This window comes from Labeo rohita, chromosome 14 (assembly GCF_022985175.1).
Source record: "Labeo rohita strain BAU-BD-2019 chromosome 14, IGBB_LRoh.1.0, whole genome shotgun sequence".
Taxonomy (NCBI): Eukaryota; Metazoa; Chordata; class Actinopteri; order Cypriniformes; family Cyprinidae; genus Labeo; species Labeo rohita.
Window position 1 is genome coordinate 27,542,178 of NC_066882.1, and position 15,846 is coordinate 27,558,023.

At 35.4% G+C, this 15,846-nt stretch overlaps 2 protein-coding genes across 3 annotated transcripts; one reads left to right on the forward strand and one right to left on the reverse strand.

The window, feature by feature from the left end:
- Positions 1-7,613: 7,613 nt before the first annotated feature.
- On the reverse strand, positions 7,614-10,509 carry smim19 (small integral membrane protein 19). Its single transcript, XM_051127295.1, has 3 exons — positions 10,250-10,509; positions 9,950-10,074; positions 7,614-8,297 (listed from the first exon to the last, which is right to left on the reverse strand). Exons 1-3 carry the CDS (start codon positions 10,378-10,380, stop codon positions 8,233-8,235), a joined length of 321 nt encoding a protein of 106 aa, XP_050983252.1. The 5' UTR covers positions 10,381-10,509; the 3' UTR covers positions 7,614-8,232.
- Positions 10,510-11,124: 615 nt separating this feature from the next.
- On the forward strand, positions 11,125-14,236 carry si:ch211-175m2.5 (uncharacterized protein LOC568697 homolog). 2 transcript variants are annotated; one of them, XM_051127288.1, is made up of 5 exons: positions 11,125-11,269; positions 11,519-11,725; positions 11,829-11,928; positions 12,393-12,523; positions 12,641-14,236. In XM_051127288.1, the coding sequence occupies exons 1-5, from the start codon at positions 11,216-11,218 to the stop codon at positions 12,932-12,934; spliced, it is 786 nt and encodes a 261-aa protein (XP_050983245.1). In that variant the 5' UTR covers positions 11,125-11,215; the 3' UTR covers positions 12,935-14,236. The 2 variants fall into 2 exon arrangements, with proteins under 2 accessions (XP_050983245.1, XP_050983246.1); XM_051127289.1 differs by having other exon boundaries at positions 11,519-11,677.
- The last annotated feature ends 1,610 nt before the right edge of the window (positions 14,237-15,846 follow it).

Genomic DNA, 15,846 nt, shown 5'->3' on the forward strand with positions numbered 1-15,846 from the left:
ATACAGTCTGAGTGGGGGCCAGAGAGGAGGTTCAGGCTGGGTCTCTTGTGTTTGTTGTTCAGGTCTTGGCTCCACAGAGGCTGGTGGTCAGACAGAAACCTGGGTCATACCTGGACTGTTCTCTGCCAGTGACCGGAGCCGTCTGCCCCGGCGCAGAAGCCCCCGAGGGGCTCTTCTTAAGACAGACCTGAAACCACACACATGACTAATACCTCTGAGCTTTAGGCGGCTTTGTGGAACTTTGGTGTGAAGAGCAGTTGACCTCAGGGAGATGGTGAGAGCCGAAGACGCTTTCTCAATCACCTCTTTTCAGAAGAAACAGACTGACTGTACCGAAGCAAGGCCCTGGAGTGGAACCAGCTGCAAAACGGCCCATGTGCACTCTCATTATCTGACAGACCTGACGCTGAAATCCTTATGGATACCACAAGGACACGCACGAGACTGCGGCTTCCGTTTTGTTCAACTCTGTTGGTTTAAAGGGTCTCTGTGTTTGACAAAAGAAAAACATGGAAACAAGACAGTTGAAAAGGACTGTGTTCCTCTTTTGATCCTTCTGCTGTGCGAGAAGGAAAAGAAAGCGACCACCAGTCAGCCTCGTTTCCAATCCTCCCAGATTAGAGTTCCCTGTTTTAAACGTCTTATTATTCCAGTCTCTTTGTCCCAGTCCCCCTTCCCTAATTAGCGCCTGTTCTCTTTCATTCCCAGTCGTGTCTTGTTTCCACCTGTGACATGAAGAAAAAGTGTGAAAAAAAGAGAAAAGAATGGTGGAATGAAGATGAGAAAGGCAAAGCGCTTGGCCCCACAACGCTAGAGCGGAGGGGAGGATGAAGGAGCTTGTCATGTCTCATCTGCACTTGGATCCAGAGACACGCAGCATGGAAACACACACAGACTTGCGCTTCTGTGCGACGCGGATGCCTTTGAAAGAAGAAAGCGATGTGGAGAAACGAAACGGGGAGGGAGAGAGAAGCACAGGTTTCAGCGCAGCGTTGGGTATTTCATTGTGACCCATATTTGTCCCAGCGTATAATTCAAACACAGACATATCCTAATGAGTCTAATTTCTGAAAGGACATCAGACATGCGTAAAGCACTTTTAAAGTCAATAGAATCTAAATAATTGACTCTGTTTACTTTCTGTTGTTATTGTGTACAATCCATTTCTGCATGTTACTCCAAAGAAAAAAAATGAATTTAAAAATAAAAATCAAATAACTTTTGACAATACTGACTGATGTCACCAAGCCCTTTTATTTTTCTACACCTTCCCTTCAAACACCTGTCATATAGAGATCACTTTTCACAGTCCAATCATTAAAGATGAAATCATGTTCTGCTCTACATTGTATCTCCTGTTTCAGACAGAAATATGTAACATATTACGGAAGTAAAATTGATTTTTCATGCCATAAAAGCAGTGTAGACTACTGATAAATATTAAAGGGAAAGTTCACCCAAAAATGAAAATTACCCCATGATTTACTCACATTCAAGCCATCCTACGTGTATATGACTATCTTCTTTCAGACAAATACAATCAGAGTTATATTTTAAAAAAACTTTATAATGACAGACAATAGGATTGAAGTCCAATAAAGTGCATCCATCCCTCATAAAAAGTACTCCATATGGCTCCAGGGGTTCAGTAAAGGCCATTTGAAGTGAATGGATATGTCTGTGTAAGAGAAATATCCATATCTGAAACTTTATAAACCGTAATCTCTGGCTTATGCTAACTGTCTTAGGTGTGAGTGACATTCCAACAGATGACATAAGACATACAAAACAAGGATTTGTAAAGAAAAATGTTGGAGGATTTCGATATAAGCCAAGAGGAGACTGGTTTTCCTATGCTGTAAACAAAACTTGGTTCTCACGAGACTAGCAAATTCTAACAGACAAATAGACAAGTCAATCTCATAATAGCATTTTCACTTATGGGTGAACTATCCCTTTAATAGTGAAATAGCCATTTAGCCATTGCGTAAGTCATGTGTGTTTGTACGATCTGTTTACGCCTTACTGAGGGTTAGTTTTAGGACTGTAACTTTATGCTTTTTTCAAAAATCATACATTTTCATATAAAATCTCTTTCTCTTTCGATTTCTTTCTCTTTCTATTCCTTAACACTGCAAACTTGTGTGACGAACTCAAACCCATTGTGAAATCTGTGTGGGAAAATATTTCACCCTCACGCAAAACTTCTTATTGTTTAGAATCATATTGAAATGACTAGATTTTTTCATTTTTTTTAGAATAATTAACCAGTTTGTTTGATAATACCACTTTATTTCTAAATGAAACAGTTAATAGTCATTATGATTAAGTCATTGAATCATTCTCTCAACCAGTTTGTTTGATAATGCCATTTCATGCTGAAAATGAAACAGGTAATAGTCTTTATAAGTGAATCATTGAATCATTTGCTCAACCAGTTTGTTTGATAATGCCACTAAATTTCTAAATGAAACAGTTAATAGTCATTATGATTGAGTCATTGAATCATTCTCTCAACCAGTTTGTTTGATAATGCCATTTCATGCTGAAAATGAAACAGGTAATAGTCTTTATAAGTGAATCATTGAATCATTCGCTCAACCAGTTTGTTTGATAATGCCGCTCCATCCCTGTATGAAACAGCAATTATTTGTATTAGTGAGTCATTGAATCATTCACACAACCAGTTTGTTTAATAATGCTATTTAATGCCTAAATGAAACAGCTAATAGTCTTTATGAGTGAGTCACTGAATCATTCACCCAACCAGTTTGTTTGATAATAATGCCACTTCATTGTTAAATTAAACAGCTAATAGTCTTTATGAGTGAGTAATTGAATTATTCGCTCAGCCAGTTCATTCAAAAACGCTGATTCGTTCATGACCTCAGCAGCGGATAGTTTTTATAAATGAATTATCGAATCATTCAGTAAACGGCTTTGTTCAAAACCATTGAGTTGCTCATAAACACCACTACTCTGTGTTACTTGGAGATGCAGTTATGCTCTGTGTTTGTTTGTTAGTTTGGAACTATTTTCATTGGCATTTTATTGAACTGTTGTATAAAAACAATGTCACAATCATGCTTTAAAATTCAGTACTGATAAGGTATCTGATCAAACTGTGCAATATAAATTTAGATATGCCGTCATATATGACCTCCAAGACTAGAAGCTGTCTAACTCTTTTTGAACTTTATAAAAAGCAGAGGGGACAGCCGCATTAAATAATAATAATCTCTACGTCTGTACCTAGTAACAGGTCTGGATGTTGCTCTAAAGAGAAAGTTGCATAATGCATTCACATTCTGAGTGCTGCAGTTTCATAAACAGTTATTTCAACTCAAATGTTGCTGACTCACAGCCTTTATAAATGTTTGTACTATTCATAAGTATGTTGTATAAGCAGATCACAACCTTCTTGTGTCATGGCTTTAAATAAAGTGATTCTTTTTAACATTGACCGTTTTGTGGGCCTTGTGGCAGTGGGCCAGTGTAACTGGGTGTAAAAACTCAGAGAGAGAGAGCCGGGGCCGTGGCACTGACATTCCAGGCTGTTTTTGCCAGCTGCTGGCCTGGGGCCAGTGCGTGCGGTCAGGCCATGTTTACATCTGTCTGGGCTTCAAGCAGCCACAGGTCTCAGAACAGCACAGTGGATTCAGACAGGGCAGAGGACGACACCCAGACTGTAAACATCAACCATACGCTGATGAACGTGTTGAAATCCAGTGGCCGTGAACGTTGCCCCTCAACCCTTCTGGTTTATTTTTCCTCTGGTTTATTGATTATTTTTTCTGGTTTGAGCTCGCAAATGGATGCAAAGCAAACGTTTAAGATTTGTGTTGATGCATGTCATGCGTTAATACCTGGAATTCAGTTGTCGGTGTGTTTGTCAAACAATAGACGGGGTGAGACCTGAAAAAGAGAGAGAGAGAGAGAGAGAGAGTGGAGGAGAAGGAGGGATAATGTGTTATTTAAGTGTTAAAGCAACAGTTCACTCAAAAATGAAAATTCTGCCATTATTTACTCACCCTCATGTCGGTCCAAACCCATATAGAACACAAAAAGAGGAATTTGAAGAATCTTCCCACAGCTCTTTTATATATTTATATGTCTGTCAAGAGTCAAAAAGAAAAAAAGACTTCATAAAACACTCCTTATGACTTATGCACTACTATTAGATTAAAAAATGGTGCTTTTTGACGTCAGTGACACCAATAAACACCACTGGTTCTTGACCAAACATCAATGGTGTCAAACTTGTCACCTTATTCCATTTTTGATTTTAGAGTTTTTGTCATTCTTTTTCTCATACAAGCTATTGTATGACTTGGAAGACTTGGAATAGCACATGAGTCATATGGACTGCATTATGATGCATGACAGAGATGTAAAAAGCTGCATGAAGATTCTTCAGAAATTCTCTTTTTGTGTTCCAACAGCATAGCTTGGCGATGAGACTCTGTGGGTTTAGGATAAAAGGCAAAGGCAGACATACTGTAGAATAAAATTAGAATTATTGGAGGTTGAAAAATGATAAAGAAAAGAGTTTGTTCATCTTATTTCCATAGAGACCTGAGGGAAAGCACAAGAGGAAGCAGAGGGAGGGGGAGGCAGATGACTAAGGCGAGGCGAGGCATCATTTCTTTAGCTTTCTGTGATTCATCTGGGGAAATGATACCACGGCGGATCAGAAGCTAGAGAATGATGGAAGAGTGGCATGAAAGAAAAAATAAACGATCAGAACAAAGCAGCAAAAACAAAAGCGCGACTGGCCAAGATTGTGATTCTCTCTCACACCTTTTAACTTTTTATTTCTCACTCCATGTTTTTCATTTCTCACTTCTGTATCACTTGGACTCATTTATTGCACTCTGTTCACCCAATGTTTTTGAAACGAGAAAAAAACAACATTTTAACACTTGAAGAAAGTGAGTGGTGCTTGCCATACAAGAGCTGCCAACTTGATGCACGGGTGTTTGCCTTGACATTTATATGTTTGCTAATGTGTTCTGGATGGTTGTTAGGTGGTTACTTAATATCCCAAATTATATGATACTCCCCACCTCCATGCTCCATGATATTTTGATCTATTCAAATCCCTCCTTAAATGTATCTTTGTGGCCCATTTTATTGCATGTCATCACTACTTCCAGTGCAGTGTGGTGTATGGAAATTGTGAAATATTCAAGCACAAAATAAAATCTTGAAGTGTGAAACGACAGGACAAAGCAATATTGATACAATCCACCTTCAAACTACTATAACATTGTGTTTACTACAATTAATAATGTACAGTTGCATGTGAAAGTTTGGGAACCCCTTGCAGAATCTGTAAAAATGTGAATAATTTAACAAAATAAGAGAGATCATACAAAATGCATGTTATTTTTTATTTAGTACTGTCCTGAGGAAGATATTTTACATAAAAGATGTTTACATATAGTCCACAAGACCAAAAAACAGCTGAAATGATTCAAATACCCCCCTTCAAAAGGTTGGGAAATCCCATACTGTGTGTGGTTACCTGGATGATCTACGACTGTTATTTTGTTTTGTGATAGTTGTTCATGAGTCCCTTGTTTGTTCTGAACAGTTAAAGCACTGTTCTTCAAAAAATTCCTCCAGGTCCTGCAGATTCTTCAGTTTTCCAGCACCTTTTGCATATTTGAACCCTTTCCAGCAGTGACTGTACGATTTTGAGATCCATCTTTTCACACTGAGGACAATTTGGGGACTCAAACACAACTATTTAAAAAGGTTAAAACATTCACTGATGCTCCAGAAGGATGAAGATGTCCAAAAATGTTTTATTTTGTTGAAGTATCTTTTTTCTCTCTCTCTCCATTTAGTTCTGCCCTTTGGAAGCAACAGAAGATACTTGCATGTTTCCCGGAAGACAAATTAAGTACAATTTACATTGATCTTCAAATTCAAAAAGTTTTTATCCCCTGGCTCTTATCTTCTTGTGGACTGTATGTAAACATCTTTAATGTAAAATATCTTACTCAGGACAGTACTAAATAAAAATTAACATGCATTTTGTAAGATCTCTCTTATTTCGATAAAAATTTCCAAACTTTCACATGCAGCTATATATAATACACTATAATTATTTGTGATTGACAGCTATTAGAAAAATGACAGGAAGCACTTTCTTACTACCACAGTTTGCTATGGATATTTATACCAGGGAAGTATTCAATTTTTAGATTTGAGCGAAGATCCATATACAGTCGGTGTGCATTAACTTAAAATTGTTTACAAAAGAAATAGCACATTTTTTCTCAAAAAGCTATAAACACGTGTTTAATATTTAGCATTAGGCATTCACAAACAGTGTCAGGCAAGTTCCTCTAAAAATGTATTTAAATTACTGATTACTCCTTTTAAAAGTAATGAAATTGCTGTTCTGATTACTTTATTTCAAAAGTAATTAGTTACATTGCTTTTTTTTTCTGTACATCCACGAAATTTATGTGAAATAGTGTTGGCTAACATCCCAGCATAAACGCTCCCAATAAAATACATGTTATTAAAGCATCAACATTCACAAACCACTGTTTTTTTCACATTTTTACTAAAAGCAATAGGCTGCTGCGTGTGTGGTTGCAGAATGCACGGTATTTCAAGCGGTGAGTGGATTGTCCATTGCATTCCAGAAATCAACACTGTTTAACGCTGCAAACACGTTTTATAAATACAAACCCTGCCTATGATTATGCGTGTTAATCGTTTTTGTTTTATATTAGTTGTTCTTGTTGCTTTTGTGCAATACATGAATAGCAATTCATTTCTTTGAGATATTTTATGTTTAGATATTTCTATTTTGCGGGAGTACCGGCAAATCATTTTATTCTATCACATTCCGCACACACGAGAGTCTCTGCCCGCCCGCACTCGCCCATGAAGTCTTGTCCTGCGCTGCTTGCGTTGAGTCCAGTGCCAGTGGATTAGAGACCTGCACTCCCGCTGGACTCGACGCTACAGAGAACGGTGCGAGACAAGACTTGATGGGCGAGTTCGGGCGGGCAGAGACTTGCTCTCCGCACCTGGTACGTTCTTAAGAAGTTTTAATGTGCCGTGCTGCTCTTTCATGTGTTTTAAATCGGATATGGAGTTTTTGAGGTTTGAAAAGGTTTTCTTTTCCTCTAATTGACAACGCACAATAATGTTCTTGCCTTTGACAGAAATAAACTCAAAACAATGATTGTATTTCCAGCTACACAACACGTACTTTCCTCTCTCCATGCTGACTTTGTTTTCATTGGTAGTGTCTGCCTCACAGGCGCTTAATTACCAAGTAGGTCTCAGGTAGAGGACGTCGCATGTGCTAGCCAACACCCTTTTTTCTAGGTGATAAAACACATTCTGTCAGCAATGAGGTAACGCAGCAGTAACGCATGCTTGTAACTATACTCTAATTACTCATTTGGAAATTATAACGCATTAAATTACTCCGTTACAAAAAAATATGAAATTACAGTAACACGTTACAAAGTACTGCGTTACTGCCCAACACTATTCACAAACCCTGATAATGAGAAATAGTAATAGTGATGCTTGCCTTACCAGCTACTGAATGCAGTCAATTTCAAAATTAAGACTCAGTCTTACGTTTAAAACCTTTATTTTAAGCAGATTCACATTTTACAACTGACATGCAAGTAATCTAGCACTAGAGGGCAATAAGAAGACATTGAAGAAAAGGTAGTACCTAGTAAGCACAACACAACCAGCAAACAGTAATTTCAACATCTTTACTTTAAAAACCCTAAATAGCATTTTGTAACCAAGTTGGTTTTTGAGGTGAGGTAAAATGTTTGGATGCAGATCCCAAACAGCGATCAACCTAATGACACAGATGATTTGTGCAACTAATGTGTTTGTCAAACAAATGAAACGTAGAGATATTATACAACTAATTTCACTTCCAACACCAGAGGGCGGTCTGTTTCATAGTCCACCAAAGCCCTCAGAGGAAAATCAAATCACAGGTTCTTAAAATACCTTCTTCTGAATGTTCGAGAGGTATGAAGGATGAGAGTAAAAAGCAAGGCTCTTCAAATAAAAATAACAATAACATTCAATTTCCCCCCCAGTATGTTTCTTCCTCAGCAATCCACTTCTCTGGATCTTAAGTCTCTCTGGGCTTATAAATCAGATTTGGCCTGTTCTGCCTTTATTCTCATGTGCCGCATTAGTGGGTGAAGAGCGCCTCCTCTGGTGGGATCACTCCATCGACAGCTGCACACTATCTGACTGCGACTGCTGGTGCTGCTGATCATATTTACGAGCTGGAACAAAAACAGCAAAACAAGGATTTAAAAGATCCTGATTACAAAACTACCAAGATAATCATGGTGTCATGATATTCTCTTTAAGATCTTTACAGGCATGCTGACATCTAGATTTTTTAGTTCAATAAATGTTTTGCACAGATCAACACTATGTAAAATACTTTCTAAATGATTTGACAAACCCTTTACCTGTTAAGGCAGGGGTGTCAAACTCAGTTCCTGGAGGGCCGCAGCCCTGCAGAGTTTTGTTTCAACCTTGCTCCAACACACATACTATGCAGTTTTCAATTAAGCCTGAAGGACTTAGTTGGATCAGATGTGTTTAATTAGGGTTGCATCTAAACTTTGCAGGGCTGCAGCCCTCCAAGACCGGAGTTTGACACCCCTGTGTTAAGGCATGGACAGATTTTAGAGTATTTAAAACATCACACAAATGTATTGAAATGTAAAACACATGTAAATTAGCCTATCAACAAGTGTACAAATATACTGAGTTTGGAATAATTAAAATTTTAATGTTTTTTAAAAAAACGTTTCTTATGCTCACAAATTCTGCATAAAAAGTAACTTTTTTCTATTTAAATATGTATTCAAATATAATATATTCCTGTGATTAAAGCTGAATTTTCAGCATCATTACTCAAGTCTTCAATGTCACATCATCCTTCAAAAATCATTCTAATATGCTAATTTGATGCTGAATTACTATTAATGGTTCTTGGCTGTTGTTACATCAATAAAAAATAAAGTTTCTGCTGCACAATATTTTGTGGAAACCATAATCTTTTCAGGATTCTTTGATGAACAGAAAGTTCAAAAGAACAGCATTTATTTTTAAATATATATATATATATATGACTTTGTAAGCATAATAGACTTATATATATATATTTTTTTTTTTTTTTCTTTTTTTTGTACTTCCAAACTTCTGAATATCATGGTTTCCACAAAATTATTGAGCAGCACAACTGTTTTCAACACTGATAATAGTGAGAAATGTTTCTTGAGCAGCAGATATCAGAATGATAGACTGAAGACTAGAGTAATGATGCTGAAAATTCAGGAATAAATGTTAAAAGATAATTTGATTTTGAATTTGTTTTAAGTCATTTTAAATTGTAATAATATTTTACTTTTTTTTCTGTATTTCTGATCAAATAAGTGCAGACTTTGTAAGCATAATAGACTTTAATAACATTAATGTTATTTATTTCAAACATTAGTACACAAATAAAAAATTTTATATACAAATGCTGTTGACCATTTTTCTGATGCCAAACCTCCTAAAGGCAACAATATTATGATTTTAGTTTAGTACCTATTTTATATTTTATGTATTTAAAAATAAATAAAATTATATATATTGTATTATATTATATTATATTATACTATATTAGATTATATTATATTTAATATATTGTGTTCTTAAAGATGAAGCTTTTAGAATCTTTCTGTGGTTTTGTTTTTATTATTATTTGGTCATTTAATTTACAGTGTTTTGTTTGTTTGTTTGTTGTTTACCAACTGTAGGTGTACAAATTGCGTGGTATTTTGACAGAAATCATAGTTGCCATGATAAGTTGTCCACAGGACAAGAATATACTTTTTTTTTAAAAAATATGTAAACAATGAAAATGAGCTCAACGCACACAGTGAATACATTTCCAGTTGTTGTCTCAGCCGGACTTTCTGCAGACTGTCGTAGAAGTTGGGCTCTGATGAGCTGCCGACTGTTGGTGGCAGTGTAAATATACGCATAATCTTCCTCTTATTTCTGAATAAAAACAAAGCAAAACACATTGCATAGCTGCCTTTACAGGACGCTTATAATCACAGACATTTTGTGCAGCACAATACAGTCTACTGTCACCAATAGCTTTTACAAGTTGTGCTCATATTAACGGGTTTAATTTGTCCGTGTGATTAATGAATATGAAATGGACGCTTACTTTCTGGCGTACATAAGCAGGGCGAAACTGACCAAAATAACCAGCAGGTAAACATTAGTGGCCTCATTCCAGGCTTCATGTACTGAATAATCCAAAGATTCGTCATCTGCCATCACACCGTACCCACCCATAGTGAGATGATGCGTTTATTAAAATGCGAAAATATACTGTAGAAACTCTGATATAAAACGGATTAGATTTTATCAGATAACCGCAACTCCAAAAATATTTACATTCAGTTCCGGAAGAACGCGTATGAAGATGTAGAGAATTTCAAAATAAAGGGTTCTGTGTGCAACCGTTTGAGGAAATCGCCTTTTATCACTAGTCATAATATTATTATAATATAATAATATAATAAGTAGCTTATTATTATTATTATTATTATTATTATTATTATTATTATTATTATTATTGTGATCAGCTCTGGCAATTTTATAGTATCCCATATTAACGTATTAATATAATTAGATAGATAGATATGTGTGTGTTCGTTTATTTCAATATTAATATAATATAAATTAAGAATATAATTATATTAATTACAATATTTTATTGTCAATGTAATATTTTATACGTTTTTTTTTTTTTTTTTTTTGAATATTTAAAAGAAACAATTGAATATATAAAAGAAATAAATATCTTTTTGCGTTTTTAAAATGCTACGTTTTTTCTCTCTCTCTTTTTCGCTGTTTCGTACGCATAAACACACTTTTACTTTGACACTGAGCTTCCTTGCTTTCTCTTATTATGCTTTGCTTCCTTTCCGTCAGCACTGTAAACAGGAAGTAAAATATAACTCCGTAGGACGATTTCATTGGTCGAATGTTCAAGAGGCGTGTCAGAATACGACTCGCTGATTGGCTGCCCTTTATAGCACATGATTCTGAAACAGCCACTTTGCGGTCTGTCTGTCCCCAACACAAACACACGGAATACAGTGACAGTACAAGATAAAGTTGAGCAATGTCGTTACGAGGCGTTTTAAAGATTATTCAACGCTCAAATTTTGGGTTACTGGTAAGATTTTAAAATTAGTTAGCATTCTGAACTGTGACGTGTTCATATATTGCTTTTAAGTAGGAGTAAATCAAATGTCTTGCGAGAAAACATCAGCACCTGTAGATCTTGCTGTAAATGCTTAAAATCATTGCGTTGTATTTGTAAACACATTTATCGCTGTGAATTATTTAACTTGGTAAATGACTTAAAGTTGTTGAAATTATATAATGCACGTAAAGTAATATTTAACATGCCCTGTATTTGCAGTACTCACTTGCCCCAGCAAGCAGAGTTTGTCTGAAAACAGCAACTACTCACACAAGGCACAGCAGCAGCAGTTCAGAGACCATCAGCAGGTATCCAGTGCCAAAAAAGAAGAACCTGCCATTTGATATTGTGGAGCTGATGGAGGAGGTTGAACAGAAGGTTTGGCATCACATTCACATTAAAGAGTTAGTCCGCCCCAAATTAAAAGTTTGTCTTCATTTACTCACCACATATCATTTTAAACCAAAAAATACAGAGAACTTTGTCTTATATGTCACTACTATTAGACGATGTGCATGTTTATCTACAGGGAGGGTTTTTGCCGAATGTCTTCAAAGTTCTTGCCCATCGTCCTGCTGAATTTCGGGCTTTCTTCTCTTATTATAATGCCCTGATGAACAAGGAAAGTGGTATGTTCTTTTTTTCGTGCTTCATGGTTTGTTTTTATTTAATTAATCCACATCTATACAGAATACACTTTTTTTTTTTTATTGGTTTAATTAGTTTTTAAGTGAAGCAAGATATGGATCAGATTTTTACTTGCATAATTAGCGTTAGAGTTACAGAAATAATTCCAGAAAATTATCATATTGTGTAGTTCATCTATCTAAAACAAATTTAAGCAATATTTTGGTAATTAGTTTATAAATATAATTGGAAATCACATTGAATATTTGTATTGTTGACATTTAAAAAAACGAAAGACTGTTTAAAATGAATTTGTAAAGACTGATTTAAAAGGAAAAACAGAAAAGGAGACAAGACACCTTATTTCAGTCATGCAAATTATTTATGATTTTTTAAATCAGAATTTAAATTTGATGTTAAACATTGATATTTTAATTGCTGTAAGACTTTTGTACTTTTGTAACAGGTGGTCTGTCAAAAGCGGATCGAGAATTGATCGTTGTTGCGACCAGTGCTCACAATCACTGCTTGTATTGTGTGGTATCCCACAGTGCGTTGCACCGCATCTATTCCAAAAAAACCATGCTGGCTGATCAGGTACCTAACAATTAAATAAAACAATGTAAAACTGTTTAACACCCCCTCAGTCTCAATTTTACAAGAATACTATAAATAATATGAGTAGGCTTCTAATTGATTTTACTTGTGGCACAGGTTGCAGTTAATTACAAGGTTGCAGAGCTGAGCGCCCGTGAGAAAGCCATGCTGGACTTTGCTCTGACCGTCTGCAGGAGTGAAACAGTAACCGAAGAACATTTCAGCACCCTGGAGGCTCATGGTTTTGACCGGGAGGATATTTGGGACATAGCTGCCATTGCTGCCTTCTTTGCCTTATCCAACCGCATGGCCCATCTGACTGACATGAGACCGAACGCAGAGTTTTACAACATGGGGAGAGTGCCGAGAGACAAAGCAAAAGCCTCTGATGGACAGGTCAAGTATGAATAGACCAAATCCAATGCCAAATCCTTTAAAATTGTCAACTGATCATTAAGCTGATTGTTAAAATCAGATGAAAAAAAAACAGTTACGTTATTTCTCTGTCACTTTCACTTACTTTTGCACATTCAGCTTTTAAATTTTATTAGTTAGATTGTTTTTGTGTTAGTCTTCACATGGAGAAATTCCTCCTTGTGGCCTTTCGTTACTTGAACTTGTTAGTTTTGATTATTTATTAAAAGGGTAGAGAAGAGAGATAACGGAAAATCCAGTTGCACAAATGAATTCACAAGTCACTGTAAACATACAGCAGCAAGAAGGGTTATTATGATGATCTAAAACTAAAACCATGACAAAACATTTTTCCATTTTCATTATTTGAAATAAACATTACCTGGTAAAATATAACAAATTTTGAAAGAAAGAAAGAAAAAGAAAAAATATGTATATATATATATATATAAGGCAATATTTCTTACCTTCATTTAGTTTAATATTTGAAAAATATTTTCATTTAGGTTAACTTGAGAAAAACTACAACTCACTTTAAATATATATATATATATATATATATATATTTTATAAAGAACAAAAAATAATTAAATTGACAAAAAAATTACTAACTTAAACTAAAATTAAATTGAAAACAAAAAATATATTTATAATTTAATTTTTATAGTCTAATACAAAATAATAACAAAAATGCTAATAGTATCTTAGTAATACCAAAATAACCCTGCTTGTGTTAAAAGTTTGAATACATTTTTGGAAAAAATAAAGATGGTTGAAGAATGGCTGTTCTATGCAATCAGATACTCATCTAATTTATAATTTAGTTATGTGAACATCTTTTCACCATCTAAACCAATATTTCTCTTTGCTTCAGTGCTGAGATGAAGTGTTGATGTTGATATGCAGTGCTTTGTTTTCTCTCAATATTCCACTGTTTTCAAATCCACGGATTTCAATAGGTCTTCTGAAGTAAAGCTGGAAGCATTACTTTTGCATCTGCTAGGACAGGTCAAAGCCAAACTTAAGTATAAAATGTGAAAAATGTTAGTCTGTTCTTAAGAGATTATAATTTTAGAGGTTAATGAATAATAAACAATCAATTTTTAACTTGATTGTGCTAACCATTCATTTGAGTGATACAAACATAAACATTAAGTTATTTGAAAGTGCACACTAAACACTGTTAAATTGGATATTAAATGTCAGTCTGTAAGTACTGTGGCGAAACTATCAAGTGAAATTTCCATGATGTTTACTGAGGGTATGTTGACTTGGGAAATAAAAAGCAATTACATTTTGCATTGTTAGTATGTACATATTGATACTTGGTGTGTCCTTTTATCTCACACCTTCAACCCTATGATTATTCAGGGCAGGGTAAGGATAGTCAAATCCAGCCTAGATCATGAAGTACTCGCCCGCCCGCAGGTTGCAGTTCTTCAGGAAAGACGTTGAAGACTCCCTTGTGGTGTTTATTTGAGGCTCAGTTTGTAGTTATAAGTAAAGTCTCACGGGAGGCAATCATAACAATAAAATCTCTTATTAGTTGCAATACAAAGCAGTTAAAGGGGTCATGACATGAGAAATCAAATTTGCCTTGATCTTTTGGCATATAAGAGGATGCAAGTTTCATAGCTTAAAACATTCTCCTCATGATAAACAAAGCATTTATTTAACTCAAGCTCCAAAACGGCTCATTTGGATCTGAGGTGCAAGATAACGTCGCAGTGGCACAAACATTTGCATAAACACTGCATTCAGAGCAAGACATCGACGAATAGTCTTCTCACCATAGGCCCCAACAACAGGCGCTGGATGCTAGTGTTGTGTTGCGTCAAAAACAATTTAGTCACTGGTGCTATCTTGTCTACACTGGACACAGTATACAGGTGCACGTTTACATCTTTGTACTGACATCAGAAGGATCCCAGCATAAGGAACAAGTAGATAGTTTATTTTTTATGGCATCCCAGATCGTGTCAGAGGAATGCCAAGTGTTTTGTTTTGTAAATAAAGCACATTATCATAGAGAGTTCACAAAGAGACACTTTTTGATAGATGAAGCAATACTAGATCTGATTGAGGCTGCATCACAAACGGTAAGTAAATGATTTCATAATTCTTTGTCTGGAAATTATGTTTTTTAAAATCATGTTGTCAAAACACTCACATGCAACAGCGAGGGGGCATTGCTACTGTTTCCTATGCAATGACGTTAGATAATCATAACAGTGGCCGATTGCTAAGCCTTAAAGGACCCACCCCTAAAAACAGGTTGTTTCAGGGTCAGGATGAGGGCTGTAAATAATATTTTTTCTTTTTTGTTACCAAAAAACTAACTTAACCCTCTATGGTACCGTGTTGCCTCCAGGCAACACAGCCTATTTTTGTTTTTTTAAATAAAATGAGCCACCCATTTAATGAATCAATCCTTTCTTAGTAAAGAAGTCAAAGTCTAACAAATTAAATTGCAAAAAAGTGGTCACATGACCCATAGGGGTCTATTTTGTTTCCTTTTTCAGGACGTGCACATGTCACACGACTCCATATTTTGTCCAGAGAAAGGTGCATTTTTCATCCATTTTCATTCATGTAATTGCCAACAAAAATCTGAATCACTTTCACTGGTTAGTAAAGAAGTATTTTCAAAAACGTTTCATAATATATCATCATATATATTATAGGAAATTACAAAAAACTGCATGTTGCCTCAAGGCAACTGTACCGTAATGGAATCACATTAAGGCCATACCAGGCATGTAGCATAACATACATGTATATGATATTTGTAAGAAAAAAGTTAGAATTATCTAAATGTTTTTGCATGATATTGCAATGCATTTATAAGAATTGTAATTCATATACAATATTTGCACATATTCTGTTGAGAGGAAGTGCTTCCTCAGCTT